The sequence below is a fragment of the Mirounga angustirostris genome, unplaced genomic scaffold (genome assembly GCF_029215605.1).
Source record: "Mirounga angustirostris isolate CCGP_5_RB_7025 unplaced genomic scaffold, mMirAng1.0.hap1 SCAF_4, whole genome shotgun sequence".
Classification (NCBI taxonomy): domain Eukaryota; kingdom Metazoa; phylum Chordata; class Mammalia; order Carnivora; family Phocidae; genus Mirounga; species Mirounga angustirostris.
The window spans coordinates 841962-869947 of record NW_026991712.1 but is presented as its reverse complement, the minus strand read 5'-3'; the positions used below and the strand labels follow the sequence as shown (position 1 = coordinate 869947).

The 27986-nt window shown below is 67.6% G+C and overlaps 1 protein-coding gene across 19 annotated transcripts in view; it reads right to left on the bottom strand.

Annotated features, from left to right (window-relative positions):
• Window positions 1-1969: 1969 nt before the first annotated feature.
• Window positions 1970-27986, bottom strand: part of PLEC (plectin) — a 56224-nt gene continuing 30207 nt past the window's right edge. For 8 of the 19 annotated variants that reach the window (XM_064587724.1, XM_064587725.1, XM_064587732.1 and 5 more), the window contains 32 exons: window positions 25263-25324; window positions 25017-25031; window positions 24816-24905; window positions 23863-23940; window positions 23688-23780; window positions 22709-22875; window positions 21989-22104; window positions 21804-21910; window positions 21606-21725; window positions 21434-21529; window positions 21105-21232; window positions 20777-20870; window positions 20105-20259; window positions 19716-20025; window positions 19556-19633; window positions 19316-19477; window positions 19050-19154; window positions 18843-18938; window positions 18519-18644; window positions 17258-17410; window positions 17024-17178; window positions 16815-16941; window positions 16536-16719; window positions 16253-16410; window positions 15961-16139; window positions 14776-14914; window positions 14330-14686; window positions 14163-14246; window positions 13899-14003; window positions 13701-13799; window positions 9412-12792; window positions 1970-9327 (listed from right to left, as the gene is read on the bottom strand). In XM_064587724.1, coding sequence (XP_064443794.1) covers window positions 3109-9327; window positions 9412-12792; window positions 13701-13799; window positions 13899-14003; window positions 14163-14246; window positions 14330-14686; window positions 14776-14914; window positions 15961-16139; window positions 16253-16410; window positions 16536-16719; window positions 16815-16941; window positions 17024-17178; window positions 17258-17410; window positions 18519-18644; window positions 18843-18938; window positions 19050-19154; window positions 19316-19477; window positions 19556-19633; window positions 19716-20025; window positions 20105-20259; window positions 20777-20870; window positions 21105-21232; window positions 21434-21529; window positions 21606-21725; window positions 21804-21910; window positions 21989-22104; window positions 22709-22875; window positions 23688-23780; window positions 23863-23940; window positions 24816-24905; window positions 25017-25031; window positions 25263-25324 — 13538 coding nt within the window. In that variant the 3' untranslated portion in view covers window positions 1970-3108. Of the gene's footprint in view, window positions 9328-9411; window positions 12793-13700; window positions 13800-13898; window positions 14004-14162; window positions 14247-14329; window positions 14687-14775; window positions 14915-15960; window positions 16140-16252; window positions 16411-16535; window positions 16720-16814; window positions 16942-17023; window positions 17179-17257; window positions 17411-18518; window positions 18645-18842; window positions 18939-19049; window positions 19155-19315; window positions 19478-19555; window positions 19634-19715; window positions 20026-20104; window positions 20260-20776; window positions 20871-21104; window positions 21233-21433; window positions 21530-21605; window positions 21726-21803; window positions 21911-21988; window positions 22105-22708; window positions 22876-23687; window positions 23781-23862; window positions 23941-24449; window positions 24522-24815; window positions 24906-25016; window positions 25032-25262; window positions 25325-25997; window positions 26258-27986 lie in introns of those variants that run through there. The other 11 variants (XM_064587723.1, XM_064587734.1, XM_064587721.1 and 8 more) reach the window with 5 other exon arrangements.

The window sequence follows — 27986 nt, the reverse complement described above, 5'->3', positions numbered from 1 at the left end:
AGACGCGGCATCTGGCCAGGGGCAGCCGTGACCGTGCACCTGGCTTCCAGCAGGAGCTGCCGGGAGGTGGGCGGGCTCAGCGCGGGTCCAGGGCCAGGTGGAGCGGACCCCCGGGCTGAGGCTCACACAGGGCCGGAGGACTACCCGGCGGGCGGCCCGGACTCTGTCACCCACCACAGCCACACTCGGCCTTGGGGAGGCTCCCAGTGGTGAGGTGATAGAGGCCAACCCGTGCCTGGTTCACGAGGGCGGGTACGGGACGCTGGGCCCACCAGACCACAGCCCCGCTCGGAAGCCGTGAGGGAAACGCCTGGCCTGAGTGGCTGCCACACTGGGAAGGAGAGCAGCTCATGGTTGGGGCCCACGGGGACTCGCGGCCGGGCGGGGTGGGGGAATGGTGTGGAGGGCTCCCCAGGGCCCGAGGGGCTGGGACAGGGGCCTGGGGAAGGAGGTGCTGATGGGCACAGGGAGCCTGGTCTTGTGCTGAGCGCCCGCATCCGCCAAGCCACCGGTGGGCAGGATGGCTTGGCAGGCGGACACTGGCCACCAGGGCTCCCGCGCAGGCTCACGACCCAAGCGGCCCAGGTGCAGACAGGCTCCTCTCCCAGGCCAGCCCAGCCGCTCAGGTGCCTCGTGTGTGACGCTGCCCCTCAGGCCCCCGCCGCAGAGACCCCAGACCAGCGCCAGCCAGCAGCTCAGTGGGGATTCTTCACCTCGGACTTGTGTTCCCGGCGCTTCGGTCTCGGCAGGCAGGGTGCGCTTCTGCGGGACGCGGCCTCGGCGCTCACACCCCCTTCCAGCAAGGGTGTGCAGCAGGGCCCAGGACCACCCGGGATACCACCCCTCAGATGCAGCTGGCCTGGCAGAAGGTTGGACGCCACCCGGGACTACAGCCCGGGACGTGGCTATTTCCTTGAGTCGATGGTCCCAGTTGACGGGCCGTCTGGGTCTGGGAACCAAGGAGTGGAAGAAGTGGCCCACCCACCACGCTCCCAGGGACCCACCGGGGCCTGTGCACTTCTCGGGCCTGCGACGGTAGGCTGTGAGAAACCGTCAGTCCCGGCTCCCAGGAGGGTCAGCGCCCGGGAACCGCTACCCAGGGCAGTGACAAGTGTCCCACTCACTCGGCTCACTGTGGCTGCCTCCTGGCCACGGCAGCTCCTTGCAGGAGCCTAGCAGTCAACGGGGGCCACCGTGGCAGGGACGGCCCTGTCATGGCATCTGGTATTTCCACAGCCCTGTTGTAACTGGAAGAGCAGAGCCTGACAAGGACCCGGTCACCAGGATTCAGACCCCCAGGGACAGGGGTCTCGGTCAGCTGCCCCCACTCTGGGCAAAGCAGGCAGATGAGCATCGGTCACAGCCTCAGGGCCAGTGGCTCAGTGGGGCTGTAGTTGGCCCCACTCAACCTTGCTCTCGTAGGTTTTCCCAGAAAGAACCCAGGAAGCTGGGCTCCGGCAGGCGTGAGGGCCGCTGTGTGGGCCTGGAGGGACAGGGGTGGACGGACTGCAGCGGAGGCCCAGCTGCTGAGACTCACGACTGCGTCCGCCTCTGGAGCATTACCTTTCGCCAACAGGAACCAACTTAGCTGGGCGGTCACGCTGCTCCCTCCAAACGATGGGCCCCGGGGGGGCGCAGCCGAAGTGAGCTGATACGGGAGCATGGAGCCCCGACCTCAGAGGTAAGTTGCAGCCGTGAACGGAGCCTTAGGGGCCTGGCAGAGTGTCAGGAGGCCGCCGGACCAGCGGCAGGGGCTGAGGGCCCTCCTGGAGCAGGCCTCAGCGGGCTGGCCTCCACCAGGCTGCTGCTCAGTCTGGCTCTCTCTTCCCTGAGACATGCAGCCTCAGGCCAGCATCTTCCCCGAGGCCCTGCTCCTCTGCCCCTGGCCAAGCTCCGAGCCTCAGGCAGCAGCCTCCACCCAACCCCCACACCGGACCCCAGAACAAAAAAGCAAAGCAGGACGCACAGGAAGGTTGGAATTGCTTTTATTGGGGTGAGCACTGCAGACCCACCCATGGTCAGGTTAGTGTTCTGCCCTCACGGAGGCAGCCGGAAGCCTGGTGCCTCCACCCGCCGCCTGCCTGGGTTAGTGAAACATGCAAAGCTTAGTCAGAGGGTGGAGGCGGGGGAGCGGGGGCACCAAGGTGGGACAGGAGGGGCTGGCCCTGGGCTGGGCGGCCCATCCCCGGGGCCAAACAGAGGGAGCAGTCTCCCTTGAAGAGACAGGCAGGAAGCACCCAGGGTGGGGCCACAGGGGAGCAGAGCCCTGCAGAAGCCCCAGCCACACCCGGCCTGGCCCGGGGCTGGCGTGCCCGAGAGCTGGGCCATGGGGAGTCTCACCAGAGGGTCTACCTCCCACCCCAGATCTGGGTCCTTGGGGCCTGGGGTGGGAGGGAGGACACTGAAGGCACTTACTAGGGGGCTGAGGCTGGAAGGCAGAAGCCAGAGGCCTGGGGTCTTGGCAGAGTGTCAGGGGCTGGGGGCTGGGGGCAGAGTCTGCAACGTGGCAGGGACCAGCTGGCTCTGCAGACTGGACCCTCATCTTCCCGTGGGGAAGGCGCTTCTCCAGGCAGGCTGGAAGAGACGGCTGACCCAGGACCCCCCACCCTCCCCAGCAAGGCCCGCCGAACGCGGAAGTCAGTCCTGGAAACAGGAAAGAAAGCTGGTCCTGAGGGCTCTGCTTGTGATGGGGGCCCACCCCTGCTTCCCCGAGCAGCTAGGACTGGTGGTTGGGTGTCAGGGAGCCCAGCGAGCAGGGCTGGGGGAACCCGGCCCAGAGAAGACCCTCCCTGAAGACAGAGGAGGGCTGGCCTGGGGGCCTGGCTCGGGACCCTCCAAGGCACCTGGCTGTGGTGAGTGGCAGGTAGACAGGAGCAGGGAGGCCTGCAGGATGAGGTGGTCCGAGAGGCCGGCCCGGCCCCATCCCCCAAGACACAGGCTGTCTGGACAGCAAACAGATATTAATACGTTAGTCTGGGTTTTTTTTGGTTAAACTTTAGGCACCGCTTGGGAGGAAGACACCTTTAGACGTGAAAGACCCCAACGCCTCAACGCCTGGGCGGGGAACCTGGCCACATGCAGAGCGGGAGGCAGGGCGCGGGCAGCGGATCAGGCCACTGCAGACTCGGGGCCCCCCAGGGAGGACGCAGGCCCTGAGGCATAGCGGCGGCCATAGCCTGAGGAAGAGTAGGAAGACGAAGAGAAGGTCACGGAGAAGCCGGAGCTGGTGGCGTCGAAGCTCCCTCGGCGGGAGCCGGCCCGCGACCCGGTGCGCGAGCCAGAGCGCGACCCGGCCGTGGAGCCCGAGCCGCTGACGCTGTAGGGGCTGTAGTAGCCCTTGCTGGACTGGGCGGCCGCCTCCAGCAGCCGCAGCCCCGTGCCCTCCTCCACCATGCTGCGGTCCAGCGCGTCCTTGTAGGAGATCTTGAGCTTGGTCTTGGGGCAGGTGAGGTACTTGGAGTAGGCGCCCACGTCTCGCAGCTTCTGGGCGGTTCGGGCGTCCACCATGCCGCGCTGCAGGGCCTCATCCAGGGGCACGCGGCCTGCGGCATCGGGCTCGATCAGGCCGCCGGTCAGGTACTGCACCTCCAGGAACCGCTGGCCCGCCTCGTAGTAGAGCCAGCCCTTCTTCAGGGCCTGAGCGGCCGACATCTTGGTCTTGGTGCGCGGGTCCTCGAAGCCGCAGAAGGCTTTCTGAGCCAGGTTGATGCGGTCCACCATGATCTTGTCCACCAGGCCCTTGTTGACAGCGTCCGTGACGGGGAAGCGCTCGCCGGTGCTGGGGTCGATGATGCCCCCCGTGCAGGCCTGGGCCTCCAGCAGCCGCTGCCCCGTGATGTTGTCCACCAGGTTGCGGTGCATGGCCTCTGTGATGGACACCTTCTCCAGAGTCTCCGTGTCCAGGATGCCGGCCACAGGGCCCGTCTCCTCCGTGGGGTCCGACCAGGAGGTCCCCTGGGTCCTGGAGGCTGCAGGGCTGATGGGGTAGGACGACGAGGACCCCACAGAGGACGAGCGGGAGCGGAAGCCGCCGGCGCTGCCCGAGAGCATGTCTGCGAACTCCGTGATGGAGAGAGTGCCGGCACGGTACTGATCCAGAGCCGAGCGGTCAATCAGGCTCCTGGCAATGGCCTCGTCGATGTCGTACTGGCGGCCCGAGCGGCGGTCGATGATCATGGACTTGACCACGCCGTCCGAGGAGGAGGTGGTGATCTCCTCCCACTCGCACTCCTGCTCGGACAGCTCCAGGTACGTCTGGTGGTCGATGAGGCCCTTGCGGTAGGCCTCGTACACAGACATCTCCTTGCCCGTCTCCGGGTCCACGATCACCACGCGGCGCTTGCGCACCGAGGACTTGGAGGACGTCTTCCGCTCCCGCTTCCTCTCCTTCAAGGGCAGCAGGCACAGGCCCGTCTGGGGGTCCGTGATGCAGCGCTCCATCAGCTGCAGGTACGTGAGATTCTCCTCCGTGTTGGGGTCAAAGAAGCCCTTGGTGTCGTCGCTCGGGTCCGTCAGGATCTCGTTCATCTCCTCGTCGAAGAGGCCACGCTTGTAGGCCACCTCCACGGGCAGCCGGTGGCTCTCCTCGGGGTCGATGATGCCGCCCGTGGCGATCTGGGCCTCCAGCAGGCGGATGCCGTGGTCCTTCAAGATCAGGCCCTTCTTCATGGCCTGGAAGAGGGAGATGAGCTTCCCAGAGTAGGGGTCCTTGTAGCCGGTGACGGCGCGCTCGGCCGACAGCAGTTTGTCCTTGAACTCGGGGCCCACGATGCCCATGCGCACGGCCTCCTCCACGGTCAGCTTGAGCCCCTTGATGGGGTCGATGACGTAGCCGGTGGCCGCCTGTGCTTCCAGGAGCTCGAAGGCCGTGCCAGGGCGGATGATGCCTTTCTTCATGGCCTGGTACACGGACAGCCGCTCCTTGGTGGCATCCACGAAGACACCAGCAATGCAGCTAGTGCCCTCAAGGAACTTCTGCAGGTTCTGGGTGACCTCCTCCACGGAGGCCAGGCCCTCCTGCAGCCGCAGCGCCGTAGCCTCGTCCATGACCTGCGAGCGCACCAGCTCTTCCACCGTGACCTGCTTGCGCAGGCCGCGGAAGGTCAGCCTGCGGGCGTCCGAAAGGGGCAGGAGGCGCTGGCCGCTGGCCTCGTGGGGGCGGCACCTCCGGAGCAGCTGCGTGTAGCTGAGACGCTCGTCCGCGCAGGGGTCCAGGTAGCTGCGCACCTCGCTGGGCTCCGACAGCCGGTCGTACGTGTCCTTGTGGAGGTAGCCACGCTGGTAGGCCACCTCCAGGGGGAGACGGAAGCCCAGGCGCGGGTCGACGATGCCACCCGTGGCCAGCTGGGCGTCCAGCAGCCGCAGGGCCTCCTCCTCGGGGATCAGGTCCTTCTTCATGGCCTGGAAGAGCGAGATCGTCTGCTCCGTATAGGGGTCACGATAACCGGTCACAGCCCGCTCCGCCGAGAGCAGCCGGTCGTGCAGCTCGGGGCCCACCAGGCCCTTCCGCACAGCTTCGTCCACGGTCAGCCGCTCGCCCTTCACGGGCTCCAGGAGGAAGCCTGTGGCCGCCTGTGCCTCCAGCAGCAAGCGGGCCACCTCGGCGCTCAGCAGGCCTTTCTTGAGGGCCTGGTAGATGGTGAGCGTCTGCCTAGAGCCCGGCAGGTAGACGCCAGCCACACAGCCCGTGCCGTAGAGGTAGCGTGCGGCTGACTCCTCCTCCAGCACCTCTCGGAGGCTCTTGGCGCCCTCCCGGAGGAGGCTGTACGTCTCGCGGGAGATGATCCGGGCCTCATAGAGGTCCTCGGCGGTGAGGCGGCGGCGCATGTAGTCGTAGGAAGCCAGGTTCTGCTGGCGCACGATCTCTGTCTTCTCGATGATCTCGATGATGATGATGATCATGCGCTCCTTGGTCACCCGGCCGGCCTGGAAGTCAGCCATGAGCCGGGTGCGCTGCTCCTCTGGGATCAGGTCTGACTGCATCACCTCCCACAAGGACATAGTGGAGCCGCCGCGGCCGCCGCCGCCGGGGATGTCTATCTGAGTCTCCTCGAACGCTCTGCGGGTCTCCTCCTCGGTGTACAGCTGTGTGGTCTCCACCATCTCTGCCTTCTCGGAGCCTTTCAGGGGCAGCAGGCGCAGCCCCGTCTCGGGGTCCTCCACACAGCGCTCCAACAGCTGCAGGTACGTGAGGTTCTCGTGCGTGTTGGGGTCGAAGAAGCCCTTGGTGTCGTCGCTCGGGTCCGCCAGGACGCGGCTCATCTCCTCGTCGAAGTAGCCACGCCGGCAGGCCACGTCCACGGGCAGCCGGTGGCTGTGCACGGGGTCGATGATGCCGCCCGTGGCGATCTGGGCCTCCAGCAGGCGGATGCCGTGGTCCCTAAGGACCAGGCCCTTCTTCATGGCCTGGAAGAGGGAGATGGTGTTGCCTGAGTAGGGGTCCTTGTAGCCAGTGACGGCCTTCTCGGCCGACAGCAACTTCTCGTGCAGCTCGGGGCCCACAACACCTGCCTTCACAGCCTCGTGGACATATAAGCGCTGGTTCCGCACAGGGTCCACCAGAAAGCCGGTGGCCGCCTGGGCCTCGAGCAGGAGAGTGGCTGTGCTGGGCCTGAGCAGGCCTCGCTGCATGGCCTGGTAGATGGTCACCTTCTCCTTGGAGTCCTCAAGGTAGATGCCGGCCAGGCACCCGCTGCCCTGCAGCAGCGTCCGCACGGAGCTCAACTCCGACAGGTCCTTCACCGAAGTCTTGCCATCCTTGAGCTGCTCGAACTGGGTCCTGCTGATGACCCCGGAGGCCACGAGCTCGCTGGCTGGCACCGGGGTGCGGAGGCCACTGAAAGACAGCCTCTCCTGCCGCACGGTCTCAACCTCTTCCACGATGGTGATGAGGATCTTGATGATCTTCTCCACAGTGACCGTGCCCGTCCGAAACTGCCGCAGCAACTCCTCTCTCTGCTCCACCGTGAAGTACTCGGAGCTGAGCAGCTCCCACACCGTCACTGTCCTGCCCTTGAAGATGCCCACGGGTACCTCCACGGCGGTCTTCTGAAAGGTCTCACGGGCCTGCAGCTCGGAGCAGAGCCCCTCGCGCCGGGCCTGGGCGGCCTTCTCCGACAGTGGCAGCAGGCTCAGCCCCGTCAGCTGGTCGGGCCGGCACTGCTGTTGGAGCTGGCTGTAGGTGACCGGCTCCTGCGACCCGGGGTCACGGTAAGTCTTGGCTTCATCTCTGGGGGCCGACAGGGCTCGGCTGGTCTCCTCGTCCAGGTAGCCGCGGGCACAGGCAACGTCCACGGGCACACGGTGGCTCTTGCTCGGGTCCACGATGCCACCTGTGGACAACTGGGCATCGAGCAGACGCAGGCCCTGCTCCCTTGGGATGAGGCCCTTCTTCAGGGCCTGGAACAGGGAGACGCTCTGCCCCGAGTAGGGGTCCTTGTAGCCAGTGACAGCCTTCTCGGCCGACAGCAACTTCTCGTGCAGCTCAGGCCCCACCAGGCCGGCACGTACCGCCTCGTCCACGGTGAGCCGGGCGCTCGTGGCGGGGTCAATGATGTGGCCGGTGCCGGCCTGGGCCTCCAGGAGAGCCACGGCCACCTCTGGAGGCAGGAGATCTTTCTTCAGGGCCTCGTAGATGCTCAGCTTCTGCCCCGCCTCCTCCAGCCACACCCCCGCGATGACGTTGGTGCCCCGCAGAGCCCGCCGCACGGCACCCACCTCCGCCACCTCTCGCACTGAGCGCTCGCCCCGCTGCAGCTGGTGGTAGAGGTCGCGGTCGATGACCCCGCTCTCCAGCAGCTCAGCGGCAGGCACCAGGGCGCGCAGGCCCTCGAAGCAGAGCTGGTCCTTCTGCTCGTGCTCCTCCACCACGGTGATGACGATCTTGATGATCTTCTCCACGGTGACCTTGCCCGTGCGAAACTGCCTCAGCAGGTCCCGCCGCTGCTCCGCCGTGAAGTACTCGGAGTTGATGAGCTCCCAGATGGTCACTGTCCTGCCCCGGAACTTGCCAAATGGCGCTGACACGGTGGCTTTCTCGAACACGTCCCGAGCCTCCGAGTCTGTGTAGACCAGCTCACCGCCCCTGGCGGCCTGATCGGTGAGAGGCAGCAGGCGCAGCCCCGTCTCGGGGTCCTCCACACAGCGCTCCAGCAGCTGCAGGTACGTGAGGTTCTCGTGCGTGTTGGGGTCGAAGAAGCCCTTGGTGTCGTCGCTCGGGTCCGCCAGGACGCGGCTCATCTCCTCGTCGAAGTAGCCACGCCGGTAGGCCACGTCCACGGGCAGCCGGTGGCTGTGCACGGGGTCGATGATGCCGCCCGTGGCGATCTGGGCCTCCAGCAGGCGGACGCCGTGGTCGCGGACGACGAGGTCCTTCTTCATGGCCTGGAAGAGGGAGATCTGCTCCCCGGTATAGGGGTCCTTGTAGCCGGTGACGGCGCGCTCGGCCGACAGCAGCTTGTGGTGCAGCTCGGGGCCCACCACGCCTTCCTTCACGGCCTCGTTGACAGTCAGCCGCCGATTCTGCACGGGGTCCAGGAGGAAGCCGGAGGCAGCCTGAGCCTCGAGCAGGATGAGCGCCGTGCCCGGGCTCAGCAGCTGCCGCTGGAGGGCCGCATAGACGCTCAGCTTCTCGTTGGTGGGCTTCAGCAGCAGCCCGGCGATGCCACTGCGGCCCCGCAGGTACCGGCGCACGTCCTCCCGCTGGGCAAGCTCAGCCACTGTTGTGTGGCCCTCGGCCAGCCGCTGCAGCTCCTCCGAGCTCAGGACGCCAACCTCCTGCAGCCGCTGGGCCGGCACCTTCCGCCGCAGCCCGTCAAACGCGTGCTCGTGCTCCACCTCCGCGGCTGGGCCGTCAGGCGCGTCCCGGCCGTTGGGCAGGGCTTTGGCGGCCACGGCCTGCGAGGCAGCGACCTCCTCGGAATGCGCCACCGCGGCCCGGTGCTCCTCCTCCAGGCGCTGCAGCCGCTCGCGCAGCCGCCGGTTCTCCTCGGCCAGCAGCTTCTCCTGCTGCTGACGCTGCTGCTCCAGCTGCTGCAGCTCCTCCTGCTTGCGCCGCACGCCCTCCTCCGCGTCGCGCTGGCGCTGCAGGGCCTCCTCCATGCTGGCCACCAGCCACTGCCTCTCCTGCGCCATCTGCTGCTGCTGCCGCTGCTGCTCCTCGCGCAGCTGCTGCGCCTTGGCCACCTCGTCCTGGAACAGCTGCTCCAGCTTGGCCTTCTCCTGCTCGATGGAGTGCTCCCGCTGCAGCAGGCGGTCCTTCTCCGACAGGAAGCTCTGCTGCAGCGCCCGCGTCTCCTGCAGCAGCTGCTCCTGCTGCACCACCTGCATCTGGAGAGAGAGGGGGGGACAGTCAGGGGCACCGGGGGCCCCCACCCGGGCCCACCCACTTGCTCGTGGAGGGCAGGCCGGTACCTCCTCGGACTTCTGCTGCAGCAACATGGCCTCCTCCTGGAGCTTCTCCTTCTCACGCTCCAGCTCAGCAATGGCCGCTCGGAGGCGCTCGGCGTCATGGTCACTCTGCTGCCGCTGGACCTCGAGCGTGTGAACCAGCGTCACCTTCTCCTGCGTGGCGAGCTCAGTGCGGTGCAGCTTCTCGCCGATCTCCTCGGCCTGTCTGCGGAAGCGCTGGGCATCCTCCTCGGCACGGGCCTGCGCCTGGCTCATCTCGGCCACGCGAAGCTTGAGGCGCTCGGCCTCCGCGCTCATCTCCAGCTGCCGCTGCCGCTCCAGCTCCAAAGTCCGCTGGAAGCCCTGTGTCTCCTGCACCAGCTGCTGCGCCATCTGCTCCTTGTCCTCCTGCAGCTGCCGGGCCTGCTCCTGCGCGAGCTCCTTCTGCTGCTGCAGCAGCTCCGCCTCGGCCTTGAGGCGCGTGGCCTCCTGCACCGCCTGCATCTTCTCCTTGAGCATCTTTTCAGCCAGGGCCCGCTGTTGCGCCAGGTCCTCCTCGGCCAGCTGCCGCAGCCGGGCCGCCTCCTGGGCTGCCACGCTCAGCCGGGCCGCCTCCTCCGCAACCTGCTTCATCTTCTCGGCCTCCTCCTGCAGGAAGCGCTGGGTGTTGTCCTTGTCACGCAAGATGAGCGCCCGGTTCTCCGCCTCGATGCGCGCCTTGAGCTTGCTCAGCTCCTCCATCTGCACGCGCACGGAGAAGAGCTCCTCCTCCACCTGGCTGCGCTGCCGGGCTGCCTCCATCACCTCCGCCTTGAGCCGCTGCAGCTCCTCGTCCAAGATGCCCTTCTGGTGGTCAGTCTCCTCCAGCTGCAGCCGCAGGGCGGTCAGTTCCTGCTCCACCTGTGCCTTCTGCCGCAGAGTCTGCTCCGCAAATTTCTTGTGCTTTTCCATCTCGGCGTCAGCCGCCTGCTTCTGCTTCAAAGCCGCCTGCTCGGCCTGCGCCCGCCGGGCCGCCTCCTGCTCCGCCTCCTTGCGCAGCTTCTCCGCGGCAGCCTGCGCCTGCGCCCGGGCCCGCGCCTGCTCTTCCGCCAACTGCTTCAGCCGCTCGGCCTCTTCCACCTGCTGCCGGGACTGAGCCGCCTCCACCTCGGCGCGCTCCCGGGCCTCCTCCGCCTCCTCGGCCGCCCGCCGCGCGGCCTCTGCCTCGCCGCGCAGCCGCTCCAGCATGCTCTGCTCCTGCTGGAGCGTCTGCTGCAGCTCCTGTTCCTTCTGCTGCACCGCAAAGGCGTGCGCCTTCTCCTCCGCCTGCAGCCGCTTCTGGGCGGCCTCCTGGGCCAGCTGCAGCTGCCGCGCCGACTCCTGCTCTGCCCGCTCGCGCAGGCGCCGCGCCTCCTCCACCTTGGCCTTGAGCCGCTCCACCTCCTCCAGCGCCAACTTGCGCTGCCGCGCGGCCTCCTCCTCCGCCACCAGGCTCTTCTGCACACGCTCCTCAGCCTCGCGGCGCCGCTGCTCCTCCTCGGCCGCCAGCTGCCGCTGCCGCGCAGCCTCCCGCTCAGCCTGCTCCTTGCTGCGCAGCGTGTCCTCGGCACTGCCGCGGATGCGCCCCAGCTCCAGCTCCAGCTCCGCCTTGCCGGCGGCCGCCTTCTCAAAGCTCGCCTTGAGGGCCAGGATCTCCTCCTCCACCTGCCGCCGCTGCCGCAGCGTGTCCTCCACCAGCCCCTTCTGCCGCTCCAGCTCGCTGTCGGACGCCTTCCGCAGCTGCATCAGCCGCTCCTCGATGTCCGCCTTGTGCTGGGCCGCCTGCTCCTCCAGCCGCCGCCGCTGGAAGGCCTCGTCCTCCGCCAGCCGCCGCAGACGCTCGTTCTCCGCCTCCTTCTCCTTGAGCGCGATCTCTGCCTCGGTCTTGAGCCGCGTGGCCTCGCTGATGGCGGCCAGCTTCTCGGCCAGCACCCGCTCCGCCTCCGCCCGCTGCCGCGCCGCGTCCTCCTCAGCCAGCTGCCGCTGCCGCTTGGTCTCCTCGGCCAGGGCGCGCAGGCGAGCGGCCTCCTCGGCCAACTCGCGGAAGCGGCTGGCCTCGGCCTCCAGCCGCTGCTTGGACTTCTCGCTGGTGGAGCGCGACTCCTCCTCGGCGCGCGCCTTGCTGGCCAGCAGCACCTCCATCTCCGCGCGCACCGTCGCCAGCTCCGCCTCCAGCTCCTGGCGCTTCTGCGCAGCCGCGGTCGCCTCGCGCTGCAGCCGCGCCAGCGCCTCCTCCAGGAGCTGCCGCTGCTGCTCCCCCTGCTCGGTGCCGGCCCGCAGCCGGATCAGCTCCTGCTCCGCCGCCAGGCGCTGCTGGGCGGTGCCCTCCGCCAGCTGCCGCTGCTTCTCCAGCTCCTGCTCGGCCAGCTCCCGCTGCCGCACGGCCTGCTCCTCCGCCTTGCCGCGGCGCCGGGCCTCGCGCTCCGCCTCCTCCTTCTGCTGCTCTGCCTCCGCCTGCGCCAGGCTTTTCTGCTGCGCCACCTCCTCCGCCTGCAGCCGCAGGCGCAGCGCCTCGTTGGCCTTCAGCCGCCAGCGCTCCAGCTCCCGCTCGGCCTCCTCCCGGGCGCGCTCCGCCTCCGCCTGCCGCTGCGCCTGCCGCGCGGCCTCCTCCCGCAGCTGCGCCACCGCCACGTGCTCCTCCTGCAGGGTGCGCTCCAGCTGCGCTGTCTTCTCCGCGAACGAGGCGCGCTTGCTCTGCAGCTCCACCTCGGCGCTGCGCTGCGCCGTCTCCAGGGCCACCTGCACCTGGCGTGCCCGCTCGGCCTCCGCCTGCCGGAGGCGCCGCTCCGCTTCCTCCGCCTGGAGCTGCAGCTCCTCCAGCGCCTGCAGGGCCCGCTGCTTTTCCCGGGCCGCCTCGGCCTCCGCCTTGACGCGCAGGGCCAGCTCGGCCTCCGCCTGTCGCTTGCGCTGGCTCTCGTCCTGCACCTGCCGCCGCAGGCGCTCCGCCTCCTCCTGCGCCTGCCGCTTCTGTGCCTCGGCCTCCTCAGCCCGCGCGCGTAGGGCCTGCAGCTCGCCCTCCGCCCCGCCGCGCTGGCGCTCGGTAGCCTCCAGCTGCAGGCGCACCACGCGGATCTCCTCCTCGATGCGCAGCCGGCTGCGTTCGGCCGCCTCCACCTGTCGGGCCTTCGCCTGGATCTCGGCCTCCGAGCTCTGCCGCAAGTGCTGCAGCTCCTCCTGAATGCTCCGCTTCTGCTGCTGCGCGTCCACCGCTGCCTCCTCCCGCCGCGCCACCTCCTCCTGCATGCGCTGCTGCAGCTCCTGGGCCTCGCGCTCGGCCTGCGCCTTCGCCTGGGCGTGCGCCTCGGCCAGCTGCCGCTGCTTCTCCAGCGCGGCCTCCACCTGGGCCAGCCGCTCCCGCTCCTCTGCCCGCTGCTGCTCAGCCAGCCTCTGTGGCCACGGCCGGGTTGGGGGGAGAGAACCGGAGAGAGCAGTGAGCGCGGAGCGGGCCGCGGGGCACGCAAAGGACACGGCACCACCACAGTTCACTCCGACAGCACGGGGCAGGGGATGGGGGCGGGGGACGACAGAGGTCACAGCCCGGCCGAAGGAGACAGCGTGCACCCGCCCAGGGCACTCAGGGCAGCGAGCGCAGCCTGGCCCCACCGTGCTCACCAGCCTGGGGAAGGAGGCCCAGGCGTCCTCCCCTCTTCCCGCAGACAGGCCATGGAGACAGACGGACAGGGAGAGAGAGAGAGAGCAAAGCAGGCAGTTTGCAGGGCTTGCGAGCCGCGCCCGCCACCCAGCCCTGCCTGAGCCCCGCTGGGCACCTGCTGGCCTGGCTCTGGCCACAGGGTCCCTCTCCCTGGCCTAGGCCCATTCTTGCAGCCCGGCGGGGCAGGGCGGGGCATCCAACGTGAGGCAGCAGTGCAGCCCCAAGGGACTGCAAGCCCTGCAGAGAGGAGGCCGCAGGTAGGCCAGACGGCGAGCCCACCAGGAAGCAGGAGGAACAGCACAGGGAGCCACCTGGGACCCTCCCTCCCCAGCTCCCATGATCTCCTACTCCTCAGCTCTTCCAGAGCAAGTGGCCGAGCAGAGAGGCTGCACGGAATCCCAAGGAGGAACACACATGAGAGAGCCAGGAGGACACCTGGTTGCGGTACGTGCCAACAGAGGAGAAAGAGGAGGTGCCAGCCACCATGGGGAGAGCAGTGCAGCGCCAGGCCAAGGTGGGGCAGGCCGTGCTGCAGGGGAGGGGGCAGAGCTGGACTCCGTGGTCTCAGACAGGTTCCCAGGGGCGGCATCTCGGGGGCGGGGGTGGGCAGGAGGACGACACTTCCACCCCCAGCAGGCCATACCTCCTCCTCCTCCATGCGCCGCAGAGTCTCGCTGATGAACTTGATGTACTGACTTGTGAGTGTGGTCAACTCGCTGTACCTCGTGCGCAGGTCTACGTACTGGGGGGTGGGAGGGAGGGGGCAGCCAGGGTCAGGCCTGCCTTGAGCCCTAGGGCCCACGCAGCCCACGCAGCCCAGCAGCCCCACCCCCGGCCCTACCTCCTGGATGATGCTCTCAGACCCAGACTGGACCTTGGGCTTCTTGGCTGGGGAGGCCACCGGTTCCAGCTGTGCCTTGTACGTGACCAGCTGGAGCTCGTAGTCCTGTGAAGACACGACAGCCAGTCACCAGCTTTGCGCCCCCCTCACCCTGCGCCTGAACGTGCCCCAGGCTTTCAACAGGGTGGCCCGGGCTCGGGGGCACCTCCTCTCGAGGAGAGAGGCCAGCCTCCATGAGGGTAGCAGGAAGCCCGGAAGCCTCACCTTGATGGCATTGATGTACTGCTTCGCAAGGCGCTGGCACTCCTCCACCTTCTCCCTTTGCCGCTCGATTTCCTCCAGCAGGGCCTGGGGGGGAGGGCGGTCAGCGGCCACAGGGCGCGCCCCCGCCGCCGCCCCTCCCACCCACCCGGGGCCCAGCCCGCACCCACCTTCTCCTGCCGCAGCTGCTCCCGCACAGCCTGGCTGTTGGCCAGAGGCACGGCCTGGATCTGCTCCTGCCGCTGCTTGGCATCCTGCAGCCAGGAGTCCAGCAGGTCCGCGCTCTCACGGTAGTAACGAAGCTGGCGGCCCAGCTGTTGGAGCTCGCGCTGTCTCACATCCGTCTGGGCCAGCACGGCCTGCCAGCGCTCCAGCAGTGGGGCAACCCGCTCGCGCCAGCGTTCCACATCCACGTCCCGCTCGCCATGCTGCCGCTGCAGCCGCTCGCCCACCTCCTGAGCCCCCCGCAGCTCGTCCCGCAGGGCGTCAAACACGGGCTGCTGTGCTTCCGCCTGGACCCGGAGTTTCTGCAGAGGCAGGTGCGGTCTCAGCCCCAGGGCCCCGCCTCTGACCCCCGAGCCCCCGCCCTCACGGCGAGGCCCCGGCCCCGCAGTACCTTCAGTGCAGCCTTGGTAGCCTCAAGCTCTGGGAGGGTGGCGGGCACGGCCTGGGCCTCCTTGAGCTGCTCCTCGTGTGCCTTGAGCACTTCCTCCGCCCCCTGTGTGCTGCGGATCACCAGACTGATGGTCTTGAGCCTGCGGGGAGAACGGGACTCAGCACGGGGGTGAGCGACACCAAGTCCCATGCAAGGAACCAGAACCCTGGTAGCCAGCTGATCCCTGCGGTCACGGGCGTCAGGGAGAACAGAAGCCTCGGGGAGAGGGTGGTTGGGGACCTCTGGGACCCAGGGACACTTCAGCTCTGGACTGAGTCCTGGAGACAGCTGTGCTGTCCAGAGGAACAGCAGAAGAGATCCCCAGTCTGCCACCCCTGGAGCCTGGGAGAAGCTCTCAGCCTTTCAGGCCTAAGACTGGGTAAGGGGTGACACCACGAACCAGATGATGACATTCCTGACATATCTGCCTTTGTAAAGAAAGCATGGCTAACACTTGGATGTGCTGTTTACACCCCAGACATTATAGAAGAACCGTGGGCCCTCAGAGCCCAGTCGGTGATGAGACTGAGGGAAGGGGTAGAGAATGGCACACAATCCTTCCAAAAGAGAGTCTGAACCATGTGAACGTACATGCTGGAACGTACATGCTGTAGGTGGTTGGCAACGGGCCCATAGAGGAAGTGGCCTGGGAAGGGTTGCATTTCCCCAGGGACACATGGAAACAAGCACAGACTGGTGGGGGGGAATTGCTGGCCCCCTGAAAAGACCTCAGCCTCAGGTCTGCTCATCCCCTGCCCTACCGCCTGCCTGCCCCCTGCAGCTCCTCATGCCCACTCTCCACCAAGAAGTGCCCCCCCAACCCCGGCCAAGCCCCTTGTCTGAACCTCACTGGCCATGGGCCACCCCCCCTTCTGGTGTTCCTCACCCAGCTCCTCCTCGGTCTCCTTCCCCTGCCTGCACACCCCAGGCAATCATCCCACCTTCAGGACACATCAGGGCTGACCCCTCTGGCCACATCCACAACCACCACCCTGGTCCACACCCACCTCTTGGCCAGACCGCTCAGCAGACCCCTCCTCCTGGCCCCCATCAGCCTGTCCTCCACCAGCACACAGCGGTCAGGCCCCCCTCCGCTCAGAACCTTCCCACCGTCGCGGCTCCCCGGCCACCCGCAGGTGCACTCACTTCTCCAGGTAGATCGCAGACAGGCTGCGGACCTGCTCCAGCTTGCCCAGGGTCAGCTCCAGCTCTGAGCGCAGAGTCGGGGCGGCGGGTGACGGCTCGGGCAGGGCCAGGACCTTCTCGGCCTCAGCAGAGAGCCGGGCGACACCCTTGCCCAGGCCCTCCACCTCAGCTTGTGCTTTCTGAGGAGAAACCGAGTAGGGGACAAGCTTACTTCGGGAGCCCCGCACCCAGCACCCCAGGAAGGCTGGGGAGGGCGGGCCGGGGAGGGCAGTGGGGCCGGGCGGGTGCCTGCCTGCTGCTCAGCAATGCGCTGTGCACACTCCCGCGCAGGCTCTTTCTCCAGCGGCAGTCGCAGGCGATGCACGGTGCGGGTCTCGCAGGCCTCCAGCTGCAGCCGGATGTCCTTGAGCTCGGAGATGCATTGCTGACAGCGGGACTCCTCCTGCGCGCCTGCAGACACATCCTGCTCACGGGGCCGCCCGCCGCCGCCCCCCCCCCCCCGGCCTGCCCAGGGCCCCTCCCCTCCCTGGGCCTGCCTGCCGCCGCCCCCCACCCGGGGCCTGCCCGCCACCTACCTTGCTCCATGCTCTGCAGCAGCTGCTGGTAATGGCGGCTGCAGCTGCCGTACTCGCGCTCAGCCTGCAGCCGGTCCTCAGGCCCGAAGCCGCCGGCGTCCTGACTGTCCCGCAGGAAGGCCTGGTAGTGAAGCTCCAGGCTGCGCATGGCTTGACGCTGCTCCTCTGGCTTCAATGTCCGGAACTGTGGGCGGCACTCAGGGCTGAGCATGGGCAAGGGGCGCCCGGCCCACGAGAAGCCCCCCCATCCCCAGCGCAGCCCCCTGCGGTAAGTCCTACCGTGACCAGGGACCAGGAGCGGATGAGCTGCACGTCACGGCTGAGGCTCTGCCAGGCCAGGAGACTCTTCATGTCCACGTGCAGCTGATGCCACAGGACGACCAGGGCCTGGTGCTGGGCCTCCAGCCTGGAAGGTCAGCGGCACGGTCAGAGGTGTTGGGGCGCCAGCCCACAGCACCCACTCCAGCTGCCAGCCCCGGACTACCCACCTGGTGACGGCCTCCTGGGCCTCCTGGTTGGGCGGGGGCACAAGGAAGCACACGGAGGGCACGGCGGCCTCACTGCTGGAGCTGCTGAGCACCTTCCAGTGGGATGGCTGTGCGGGGCCCAGCAGCTGACACTCGTCCCCCTTGTGCACGGTCACCTATGGCAGCCGGAGTGGTCACAGAGCGGCCGGGCCCCGTCCCCACCCAGGGTGCCGGCCCACTCCGCCTGGCCCTCACCTCCACCTGCTTGTAGTCACACACAGCCAGCAGCAGTACGCGACCCCGCACGGGGTGGGCTTGGTTTCGGGGCTTCAGCTGCACGATGGCCTTGGCCCGCTTGGCCAGGCCTGAGAGGTGTGCCCTGTACTCGTTTAGGCGGTCCTTCTCATCCTGCCAGGGAGAGGAGGCTCAGAAACCACGGTCCAACGCCCAGACGCCATGTGCCTAGATGAGGTCCTACGAAGACCCACACTCCTGCCCCAGGCAATGAGCAAGCCCCCTGGTACCCTGCCTCTGGCCCAAGATCAAGGGGACCCTCCTGCTGCCCCTGGGGCACAATGGGACTGGGCACTGGGAAGCAGGAGGTGTGACCGGGGCAGCAACCCAGGGCTTAGCCCCCAACTGATCCCACCGACCCTCCTTTCTTCCTGGCCCAGACTAAGCGCTCCCCGCCCCCCAGGGCCCCTGTACCCTCCAGGAGAGCAGCCCCAGCTGCGCTCTTGGCCACACGATGTCCTCTCCCCTCCACTGTCCTCCTCCCGCTGAAGGTCATCCATCTCCTCCCGTCTTGCCTCTCCAAGGGGCCAAACCCCAGTAAGGACTGTCAGAGGTTGCAGTCAGTCTACCCTGAAACTGCCTGCATCTCTCATGCCTCCCCCAGACCGGCTCTCCAGCCTTCACTGCCCCCGCTCCTGCCCCCAGGGGCCCCCAGCCAGCACTCCTGCCAAGCCCTCCCCTGCCCCAGGGCACACGGGCGCCAAACCCAGCTGCCTCTCTGCCCTATGCAGCCCTTCGGACTGTGCCAGCCCCACACATCAGGCCCGAGATGCCACCGGGCGGTGTGCGCGGGCCAGCAGCGGGGGGGCAGGCCCGGGGCTTGCTCTGGGGGTGCCAGCAGGTCCGGTGTCCGGAGCTCACGTCCGCTCTGGCAGCCACCTGCCCCTACTCCAGGACCCCGCCACTGACCTCGCAGCTCCCCCACAGCCCTGTCCCACGGTGCTGACTGACCCCCGTCACATCTTCCCCAGCATCCCGGCCCCTCTCGTCACTGTGTCTCCACCCCCAGAGGGACCGTCACGAAGCAGCTGCGCAGCTCAGACGCCGCGCCAGCTCCTCCTGGCTCCCGGCTGGCCCTGCAACCCCACCACCACCACACCCGCCCCTGCCTGGGCCAGTCCATCCCGGGATCCGATGGCCACCTGCCCTCATCCCTGCAGGCCGCAGTGCCCCTCTTGTTACTGTAGAGCCCTGGGCCGGCCGAGGCCTGCAGTCCACTCACCTGGGCGTCCTGCAGCAGGTCCTCCAGACGCGTGACGGTGATGGTGTGGTCACAGGTGTACTTCCTGCGGAGGGTCTCCTGCAGCTTCCGGAGCTGCTCCTCAGTCTCCCTCACGTCCGAGAAGAACTGGGAAGTCAGAAGGGGTCACAGGGGGCCGGTGGGCCCTAGGCTGCAGAGGGTTCTGACACGAGCTCCACGGGATGGTGCAGAAACCACTTAGCCCTGTGCAAGGGGACACAGGGAGGGGCCTTGCACCCCCAGGAGCGGTCTGGGGCTCCTTAGCGGTGCTGTGGCCGAGCCGGGGGGGAGGAGCCCAGTTCTCACCTGGAAATAGGCTGTGTTCTCCTTCAGGTGCGCCTCGATGCAACAACACAGCTGAAGCATCCAGCTCCACTGGGTCTGCAGGGCTGCCTGGAAGGACTGCACACCCCATCGCCCTTCTCAGGCTCCCGGCCAGCCACTGGGGTCCCCGGGCGGTCCCCCACATTCTGCCCACCCCCCATGGCCACGAGGGGCCCCGGCCCACCCCACCTCCACTGTAGGCCGAGCAGGGTGCCCCTCCCGTAGCAGCCGATCACCGGTGCTCTGAATCTCCTTGATTTTCTTCTCCTTCAGCTCCAGATCACGCATCAGGGCCTGACACGGAGGCAGCGGGGCTCAGGAATGGTGTCGGGGCCACACCAGGGTCCATCAGTCTCCCATAAGCACCCCCCAAGGCTCCCGGTGGGAAACCAGCCAGCACCCTGAGGCCCAATGGGGGCAGGACAGTCCTGGAAGACTCCGGAAGGCGGCCTCACCGAGTAGCTCTCCTTCTTGGCGGCCATGTTGGAGTTGTGCTCCCCCCAGTCGAAGCCCACCTCCTCCTCCTCCTTCTCACTGAGCCACATCAGCTCCTTGGTGGCGGCGGCCACAAAGCCGTGCAGGCTCTCCAGGGACCGGAGCCGGGCCTTGGAGGAGTTCTGCAGGAAGACAGGAACTCTCTCAGCCCATCCCGCCCCCAGGCCCCTACCCCCAGCCCAGCCGCGGCCAGCACTCACCAGGAGCTTGGCGTACTGCAGGTCCAGCCGGCCCAGGCAGTCTCTGTAGGCGCCCCGGGGGGCCGGGGCGAGCTGGCCCTGTGGGAGACGGAAGGCGTGGCACCTGCCGCAGCCAGGGTCCGCCCCCCACCCCCACCCCTGCCTCAGGGTGCCCACGCACCTCATCAGCTCGTGCCCGCTCAATCTTGGCCCGGAACTCCTCGATGGACTGGTGCAGGCCCCGGTGGCTGCCCAGCTGGGCCTCCACACTGGGCAGGTCCCCGCCCCACTCGGCACTGTCCACCCGCCGCTGGTTCTCCTCCACCCAGGCCAGCAGGTCCTGTAGGTAGCGCAGCGTGGCGTCCTCAAGCTCGGGGCGCCTCTGCGTGGTCTGCACCGACACCTGGGTCACGGGGGCAGCTACACCTGCCTTCAGCCGGAGGTTGTACTCGGTCCGGATGGCCACCAGACGTTCATGCAGGCGGTACACCCTGCGGGCGGCGGGGGGCGTTGGAGGCATGAGCTGGGATGTGGCTCCATCAAGACCCCCCAGCAAGGGGCGTGGCCCACCTGCGGTACATCTGCTCTCCCTGTGGGTGCCGCCCGTCCTTGAGCGTCTGCACGTCGTTGAACAGCATCCGGATCATGCCATCTGCCTTGTCCAGGTCCCGCTCCACCTCGGCTGTCCGCTGGGGCGCCTTGCTTGCCGCCAGCAGCCTGACATCCTGCAGGGGGGTACCCACAACTTAGGGCCTGCAGGCGGGCTGCCTCGAGAGCCCCGGCCCATCCTCTGCCCCAGCCCCACCCTGCCCAAGGTCCTGATACGCGCTTCTGGCCAGATCACCAGCCCCTGGCTCTCTAGGGGAACTCTGCCAGGTCTAAGGGCCAGAACCCCCAGGGCTTCCTCCACAGGTTCCTGTGCCCCATCCTCCTCCACCAAGCTCCTGCCCAGGCTCACAGCCCCGCCCCTGCTGGGCCCTATGGGTGTGGGGCCCTCCCCACCCACCCTCTCTGGCCAGCAAGCCTCTGAGGCCTGGAGCTGGGGACAGTGGCCTCCTGTATGTCCTGCCTGGCGCCCGGAAACCAGTTCTGCCCAAAGGGATGGATCAGAGCTGGCAGCACACCAGGAGAGGGGCTGGGGCCTGCTCTCCACCCACCGGCCACAGGGCGCGGCGGGCTCCCGGCTCTTCCCGCCTCCCTGCCGCCTCCCTGCCCAGTGGCCCTGCTCGCCCCTCCCCTCACCGACTGCAGCAGGGCGTCGGCGTGGTTCAGCTGCTCCTCGCACAGCCCAGCCTCCATCTGGAGTTTGCTCACGATGCGCTGAAGACACTCCAGCCTGCAGCTCACAGCACCCGCAGGAGCCGCCGTGAGTGGGGTCCGCCCGCCAGGCGTGGGGCTCCAGAATATATACCCCTCCTGCCGCGGCCTCTGGGGCCGCCTGCGGCCCACAGTGGAACTGGCCCCAGTGGGGGGTGGTTTCCTCCCCAGGCAGTGACTCACCCTTGGGTGGCTTCCCGCTGCCACGGGGCCCCACCCCACAACTGCCTCCCCCAGCCCTGCACCCACCCACCTCTCAAACTCGCTGCGGAGCTGCTTCTCCCGCTCCAGAATGGCCACGTGCAGCTTGCCCCACTCCTTCTCCACGTCCAGTGGGTGGTAACCGGGCGGCATCTTGAGCTGGCCTGCTTGCACCGCACCCTGTGGGCAGGGGCCGAGCTCAGAGCGGGAGGCAAGCCACCCAGGCCCCCCAGCCGCCCAACCTGGAACAGCCCCGGTTCCAGACGCTCAGTCACGAGGCCATGCCAGCTTGCTAAAGAGGGCCGCCAGGCTCCAGGCCCGTGGACAGCCTCACTCACCTCTGCAATGGCCCCCGTCCCCTCTGTCTAGGACCCCCCTCACCTCCAGGGACTGGTGGATGCCCTTGGACCGGTTCTTGTCCGCCTCCTTGGCCGGAAGCTCCGTCTCCTTAAACTTCAGGAACTGGCACCACAAAATCTGCAGAGAACCAGGTGTGAGCCGCCAGGCCTGGGCCGCACGGGGCGCAGGAGCTGGGGCGAGAGGCCGGGCCCACCTCAATCTCCTCAAAGCTGGCAGGGAACCTGCGCTCCTCGAAGGCCGCCGTGTGGTGCCGGATCCACTGCAGCAGCAGGACCACCAGCTCCCGGTACTCCTGCCAGCGCAGCTGCAGCTCCTGCAGGCGGCCAGGCGGGCGTGAGGGGCCGTCCAGCCATCCGGCCCCCTGGCCCCCCGGCCGCCAGCCACCACTCACGTTGGCCTTCACGCCGTCCTGCACGTCAGGCACTCGGGGCATAGCGTCGTACAGGGAGGAGACGTAGGTGATGATGGACTTCTCGTCGGGCTGAGGGACGTCCACGTCTGCGGGGAGGGGCCGGCGTCAGAGGCACCCAGTGAGGGGCAGCGGAGGGGCACGGGGAGGGGGGACGGGGCACGCACCCTCAGGGTCCAGGAGCCGTGTCACCCCCAGGTCCCGTTCCGCCACAGAGAAGGCCTGGTCCAGGTTCTCCAGGTTGGTCTGACGATACACCTTGTTCATATCGATGAGCATGGGCCTGTGGGCAGAGGGGCAGAGGGACAGCGAGGCCCAGGAGGCAGCTCAGCATGGGGACAGGGACATAGCTTCCTCCACCTGCAAACACCCTGAAAACCACACCACCCAGTGCTAGCGCCCAATACTGCCCACCAATGTGAGCCCGCGTTCGGACGCTGTATACTTTGGACCTCACCCCCTGGCGCTCAAGGGGCCTACACAGGGCACAGACGCAGGCTGGAATACCCCCAGTAGAGGCTACCAGTCTGCGTAGGATTCCTGCAGCCGCCCTGGGGCCGGGTGGGGGCAAAGCTCCACTGGGAGCCGTTCCCACCGTGGCCTGGCCACCCCAGCCCCTTCTGGGGCATCCACGTGGGGGCTGAGGCTCCCGGCTCTGAGAGCCAACAGCCCCTGGCCACCCGGCCTCAAGGAAGCCAGCGAAGCTCCTGGAAAGGCCCTGGGCGGAGGAGGGCGGGCTGAGGGGGGGCTGGGCCTGCCTGCACCCTTCCAGAGGGGGGGCCAGCACAGGCACTCGTCCGGGCACACGCCCCTCCCGCCGCCGTCCCTGCCCCAGCTTGTTGGAAGCCGCCTGGCTGAGGTGCTCCAGGGCGCCCCGGGCCACGTACTTGTGCCGGTGAATGATGGCGTTGAAGAGACGGCCGTCCCGCCAGCTGGACGTGAAGTTGTCGCAGCGCAGGCCGTGGTATCCCTCCACCATGCGCTGGGACCACAGCAGGAGCTTCTCCTTGGCCGTCATGTCCTCTGACTGCCCGCTCACCTGGATGTCAGAGATCTGCCCCATGCAGCGGGCAGGCGCTCAGCCACAGCCACGCGCCCGGCCCAGTGCCCACCACCTGTCATGAGTCCACGCCAGGGTGCGGGGTGCACAGGAGCCCCCGGGGCCAGCTGAGGCAGGGTCAGGCCTCCAGGGGTCCCTCCCCCGTCAGCACCACAGCCCGGGCCACTCTCGCCGGCAGGTGCCATGGAATAAATGAGCGCGCCAGTCCCCGCTACCATTCTATGGTGGGCACCATGGACGCCTCCCTGAGTTGCCGGAGGTGGGCCGGAGGAGGGCAGCTGTGGGTAACAGCGCCTGCCCAGAAGCCGCAGGCCTAGGAAAGGCTGTCCCAGCAGGGGTGGGGGCCAGGTCGGCCCCTCTCTGGCTGCGGGATGGGGGTGGGCATGGTCTGGCTGGCGGCCTGCCTGTCCCCGACTGTCTGTCTGTCTGCCAGCCTGCCAGCCTATGTGACTCAGCTGCCGTGCCAGCCAGGCTCTGCCTGCTCAGCTCTTAGATTTGTGGCTTCCTGTGCGGCCGGGGCGGGCAGTGGATGAGTCAACCAGTGCAGCGGGTGCTTCTCTACAGCCCTCCCGGGGCAGGAGGCTGCACGGCACACAGAGAATGCATTCCTGTGCGGGGAGGCTCTTGGGGCCCTGCCCAGCCAGGCCTGAGAGAGAGACCTGAGCCCTCAGGCCAGGCAGCTAGCACAGGGCGCAGGCACCATCCAGGCGGGGGCTGGCAGGATGGTCCCACGGGGCCAGGACGACAAGGGCCCCGGCTCCCGGGCCACAGCCCCAGTCAGATGGCCGGCCGGCCCTGGACTCTACCTGGAAGTGCAGGATGATCGTCCAGATCAGGCCGAGGGTCAGCTTGGGGTTGCCATCGGCGATGTCATCGTTCCGGATGTTCACCAACTTCACCTGTAAGCAAACTCCCCTGAGCCTCACCTGCGGCCAGCCGGGGAAGGGGGCCCTCGGCCAGAGGCCAGCCCGGCAGTCTCACCTGGCGGTGTCGGAGGTAGTCCAGGGCAATCTGAACGTTCTGTAGCTTGTGGAAGCGCATCCTCCCCTTCTCCCGGGGCTGTGGAGAGGCCCGGCCAGTCAGTACCCCCAGGGCAGAGGCACAGTCCCACCTCCAGCTGCGGCCCCTGCCTGCCCTCAGAATCCCCAGGGCATCTGGGCTAACTGAACCAACCGAGGCTCTTCCCATGTCCCCGCTTCACCCTCCCCAGCTAGAAAGGGGGGGCCACTGGCCCAAGGGCCAGGCCCAGCAGGGCCTTTGGAAGTCCAGCAGCCAGGCCCAGGCTGTGGGAAGGAAGGAAGGGGTGGGAGGGGACAATAGCCAGGAAGCCGCGGGTGGAGGACACTGGGGGAGGGGTCCTCCTGGACGGCGGCGGCAGCCCTGGTGGGTCCCAGGCCCAGCCCTGGGCATTGCAACAGGCAGGACCTCAGGCAGCTGGATGCACAGCCATCTGCCTGCCCAAGCGCCAGGCACAGGTGGGTCCAGACTGACCACCAGCCCCAGGTGAGCCGGGCTCCCAGTCTCGGGGAGCCCACGCGCTGCCGTAGCCAGCACGCACAACCACTCACCAGGCGCGAGCTCCTGATTACGTCCCGCTCTCTTGGCTGCCCGGCCAGAGCAGGGCATAGGGTAAAGGGCAGAGGCCAAGGTTCACAGTCCAAGCAGCAGAGAAACCAAAGCAGAGCAGAGCGTGAGGTTACCGTGTCAGGGCTCTGACACAGGGAGCAGCAGGGCCGCGAGCCCGCGGCACGGGGGACGGGCCACTCCCAGGCTGGGCCCAACACTCCAGGCCGGGAGACACAGGAGGGGCCAAGGCCAGGCTGGACGTGGGTGGAGTGGGCGTGTGGGAAAGCCCCAAGAAAGGAAGGCAGACAGGGGTATCTGGGTGAAAGGCAGGCGGGGCCCCAGGGGGTCAGGTGGGCGGGTACACGCACCAGGCTGTCCCCGGAGAGCACCTCCAGCAGGGAGATGAGATTGTGGCCATCGCGGAGGTCTTCATACAGGTCACTGATGTGTCTCTGGGCCTGTGGGGACAGAGGTACTGGGCTGTTGCACGTCCCCCACAGCCCCAACGGGCCCTGGCAGGGGGACAGGCCCTGACCCAGAACATGCCCCACCCCCACGGAGACACCTACCTCTGCCCTCCAGTGCTAGAGGAGAGCAGGAGAGACCAGAGGAGGAGGAGGAGGAGGAGGAGGAGGAAGGCAGGAGCAGCGTGGGGGAGGCAGGGAGAAGAGAGAGAATAACAGGTTTCAGAGATGAAAAGTGAGCCCCTAGGCCAACAGTAGAAGCAGACTTTGTTTGGCTGGAGGGCCAGGGGCACCCTCCTCCACCCCATGACCCTGCACACGCATGCACACGCATGCACACACGCCACCAACCTTGATGAGGTGTTTGTTGACCCACTTGGTGAAGGTTTTCTTCTGCACACGATCCCGTTCATCTGGGACAGACAAAGCCAGGTGACCTGAGGCCAGGGAGCAGCCACAGGGGCCTCCAGGAGGTGACCACCATGTGGACATGGTGGGTAGCACCTGAAGAGCACCTCAGAATCATTCAGGGAGACCCAGCGCCCGCCCCTGCGGGGGGCTCAGGGGTGCCAGGCAGACAGGTGTCACCGCTCACTCCCCTACTGTCTCCCTCTGCAGATGGGAGGGTCCAGAGCCTGCGGCCCCACCCAAAATCCACAGAGTTCGGTCGCGGCTGGCCCCACCCCCACACACACTGCCTGGGGAGACCTGGGCAGAAAGGTTCCCAGCCAGGACCCGGGTCAAGGGTGGGGCGAGGGGAAAGCTGTACCGTCCCAACAGGGCAGCGGGCTTCCAGGGGCGCAGAGCGCCCCCACCCACCACAGCCCTATACTCAAGATCCAGCGGCTAGTGCCAGCCTTGCCAACATGGGCCAGCCCTCTCCATGCTGGGCACCAGTGGCTGCCCACCCCCACCCCCACCCCAGCTCCGCACCCGGCCCCGGCGCGGTGCTCACACGGCCCATGGCCCTACCCGTCTCAGACTCTGTCCCTACCTTCAGACCCTCGAAGCGGGGCCCCACCCCCACCCGGATCCAGGCTTCCTGGGGCAGGAAGTGAGCCCTGCCTGGCGGGGAGTGCCCACTACCTTTCTTGCCCTCCGAGGCCCTGAGCACTGCCAGGTAGAGGTTGTCCTCCGAGCTGGTTCTCTTGTGGCCCAGGCTCTCGGGCTCAGGCACACGGAGCCGGTGCTGAGACATGGTGCCGCCCCGCCCCTCCGGCGCTCGGTCCTGATGCCCCCAGGTGCTGAGCTCCAGCCCTCGTGGCACACGGGCAGCTTTAGGCTGGTGCCGCACGGGACTCACTCGCTTGCTCGGCTCCAAGCAGAGTTGGCGTGACCACTCCCTGCCCGCTGGACTCTCTCGCTTGGCTGTCCCCGCCCCCGGGAGCCCCACCCCGCCCTGCCCACCCCCCTCCCCCCACAGAGGGAAGGAGGAAGGTGGCCCCTCCCCCACAGCCACACCCAGGGCCCCACAGAAACAGGAAACCCAGGGGTTTCCTCACCCACCCGGCCCGCCACAGTCGCAGAGGGACACCCGGGGGCTCAACGGGACCTGGCATGCGGCTGCGCATCCACGCTGCCAGGACCACACACCATCCCTTCGGCCACCCCATCACAGGAAGGGGTGCCTGAGTGTGGCTGGGCCCAGGGCGCCCCCCAGGCCATACCTCCCTTCAGGGCTTCAGCCCAGGTCCAGCCCTCAGCCTGCCCACCCTGCCAGCTGGGACCCCAAGCTGAGTGACAGAGAGCTGGGGGGATGAGCTGACCATCTCTTTCTTGCAGCCTTGTAAATCACACCTCCTGATAGACCTGTGTGCCCTATGCCTGTGGCCCCCGCCCCCTGCTCAAGGGCCACTATGATCCTGTGCTGGCCTGGCCCTTCTGAGCTGCCCACCAGGCACGTCCTGGAGCAGTGCTCCCCCATCCAGAAGCACAGCACACGGCAGGGCAGGAGTGGGCACATAGCTGAGCGTTGACTCATCAGGCAGGACCGCCCAGCCCCAATCTGCAGGAACTCGGCCCGAGTTAGGGGGAGGAGGGGTGCAGGGGGCAGTGGGGAGCACGGGGTGGGGGGCACGCCAGTGAGTCAGGGTTGGGGAGGGGGCCCTAGCGCAGTGACTCACAGAAAAGGAAACCACACCTGGGGGCTGTTTGCAGTTGGGCGGGGCTCACAGATAGCAGCTATTCAGGGTTGTAAATGTGGGAGGCGGAGCAAAGGGGCCCGGGTACAGCCTGGCTTCCTCCGGTCCGGACAGACCCGCCCATGGCCAGCACTGGGCCTGCCCCAGCCACCCAAGCAGCCGCAAGAATTTTCCAGTCAGAGCATCTGGCTTGATGTGATCCAGCTGTGAGCCACTGCCCACCCCCACCCTGAGCCTCCAGGCCAAGGTTCCCGGAAAAGCTCACCCACCCCCGTCCATGCTGCCCCTCTGTGGCCACGGGAGGGCGCCCAAACACCATGGGGCAAAGGGTGCACCAGCCAAGAAGAGCTGGTAAAACCCACCCCCCTCCGGCTCCCCGCATCTAAGTGACTCAGCCAGACACCCAGGCTTGGGGCCCCAGATCGGAACCTGGCTCGAGATGCAGGAAGGCCGTCCAGCTCTACAGTCCCCACACCCTCATCCAGGGCCTGGGGACCTGGGGAGGCTTGGCTGGGCCCGGCTCAGCAGTCCCCACAACCCCAGCAGACATCAGCTCTTCGCCCTCCCAAAGCCCTCCCAAAGCCCAAATCCGACCCCACAATACACCCACCTGCCCCCTCCCCCTCTGGAGCCTGCAGAAATGCCCCTTCAGAGGACCCCTTGTCCTAGCAGCCGCCCAGAGTTCCGGAAGCCTATAGTGAACACCTGCAATGTGCAGCCCCTGGGCTAGTCCAGCACTAGTGGGGAGGCGGGGTCCCCACTGTCGTTCTGGTGAGGAGCAGAGGACCTCTCAGTTCCCTGGGAACCGGTCGGGAGGTGGGAACAGGGAATTCTAGGGCAAGCAGGAGACGGGAGCCAGGCCCGCCACGCCAGTCCCCAGTCCAAGCCCCTTCTCCAGCTTTCTCACACTTGGGGTCTCCAAGGATGCTGGAGT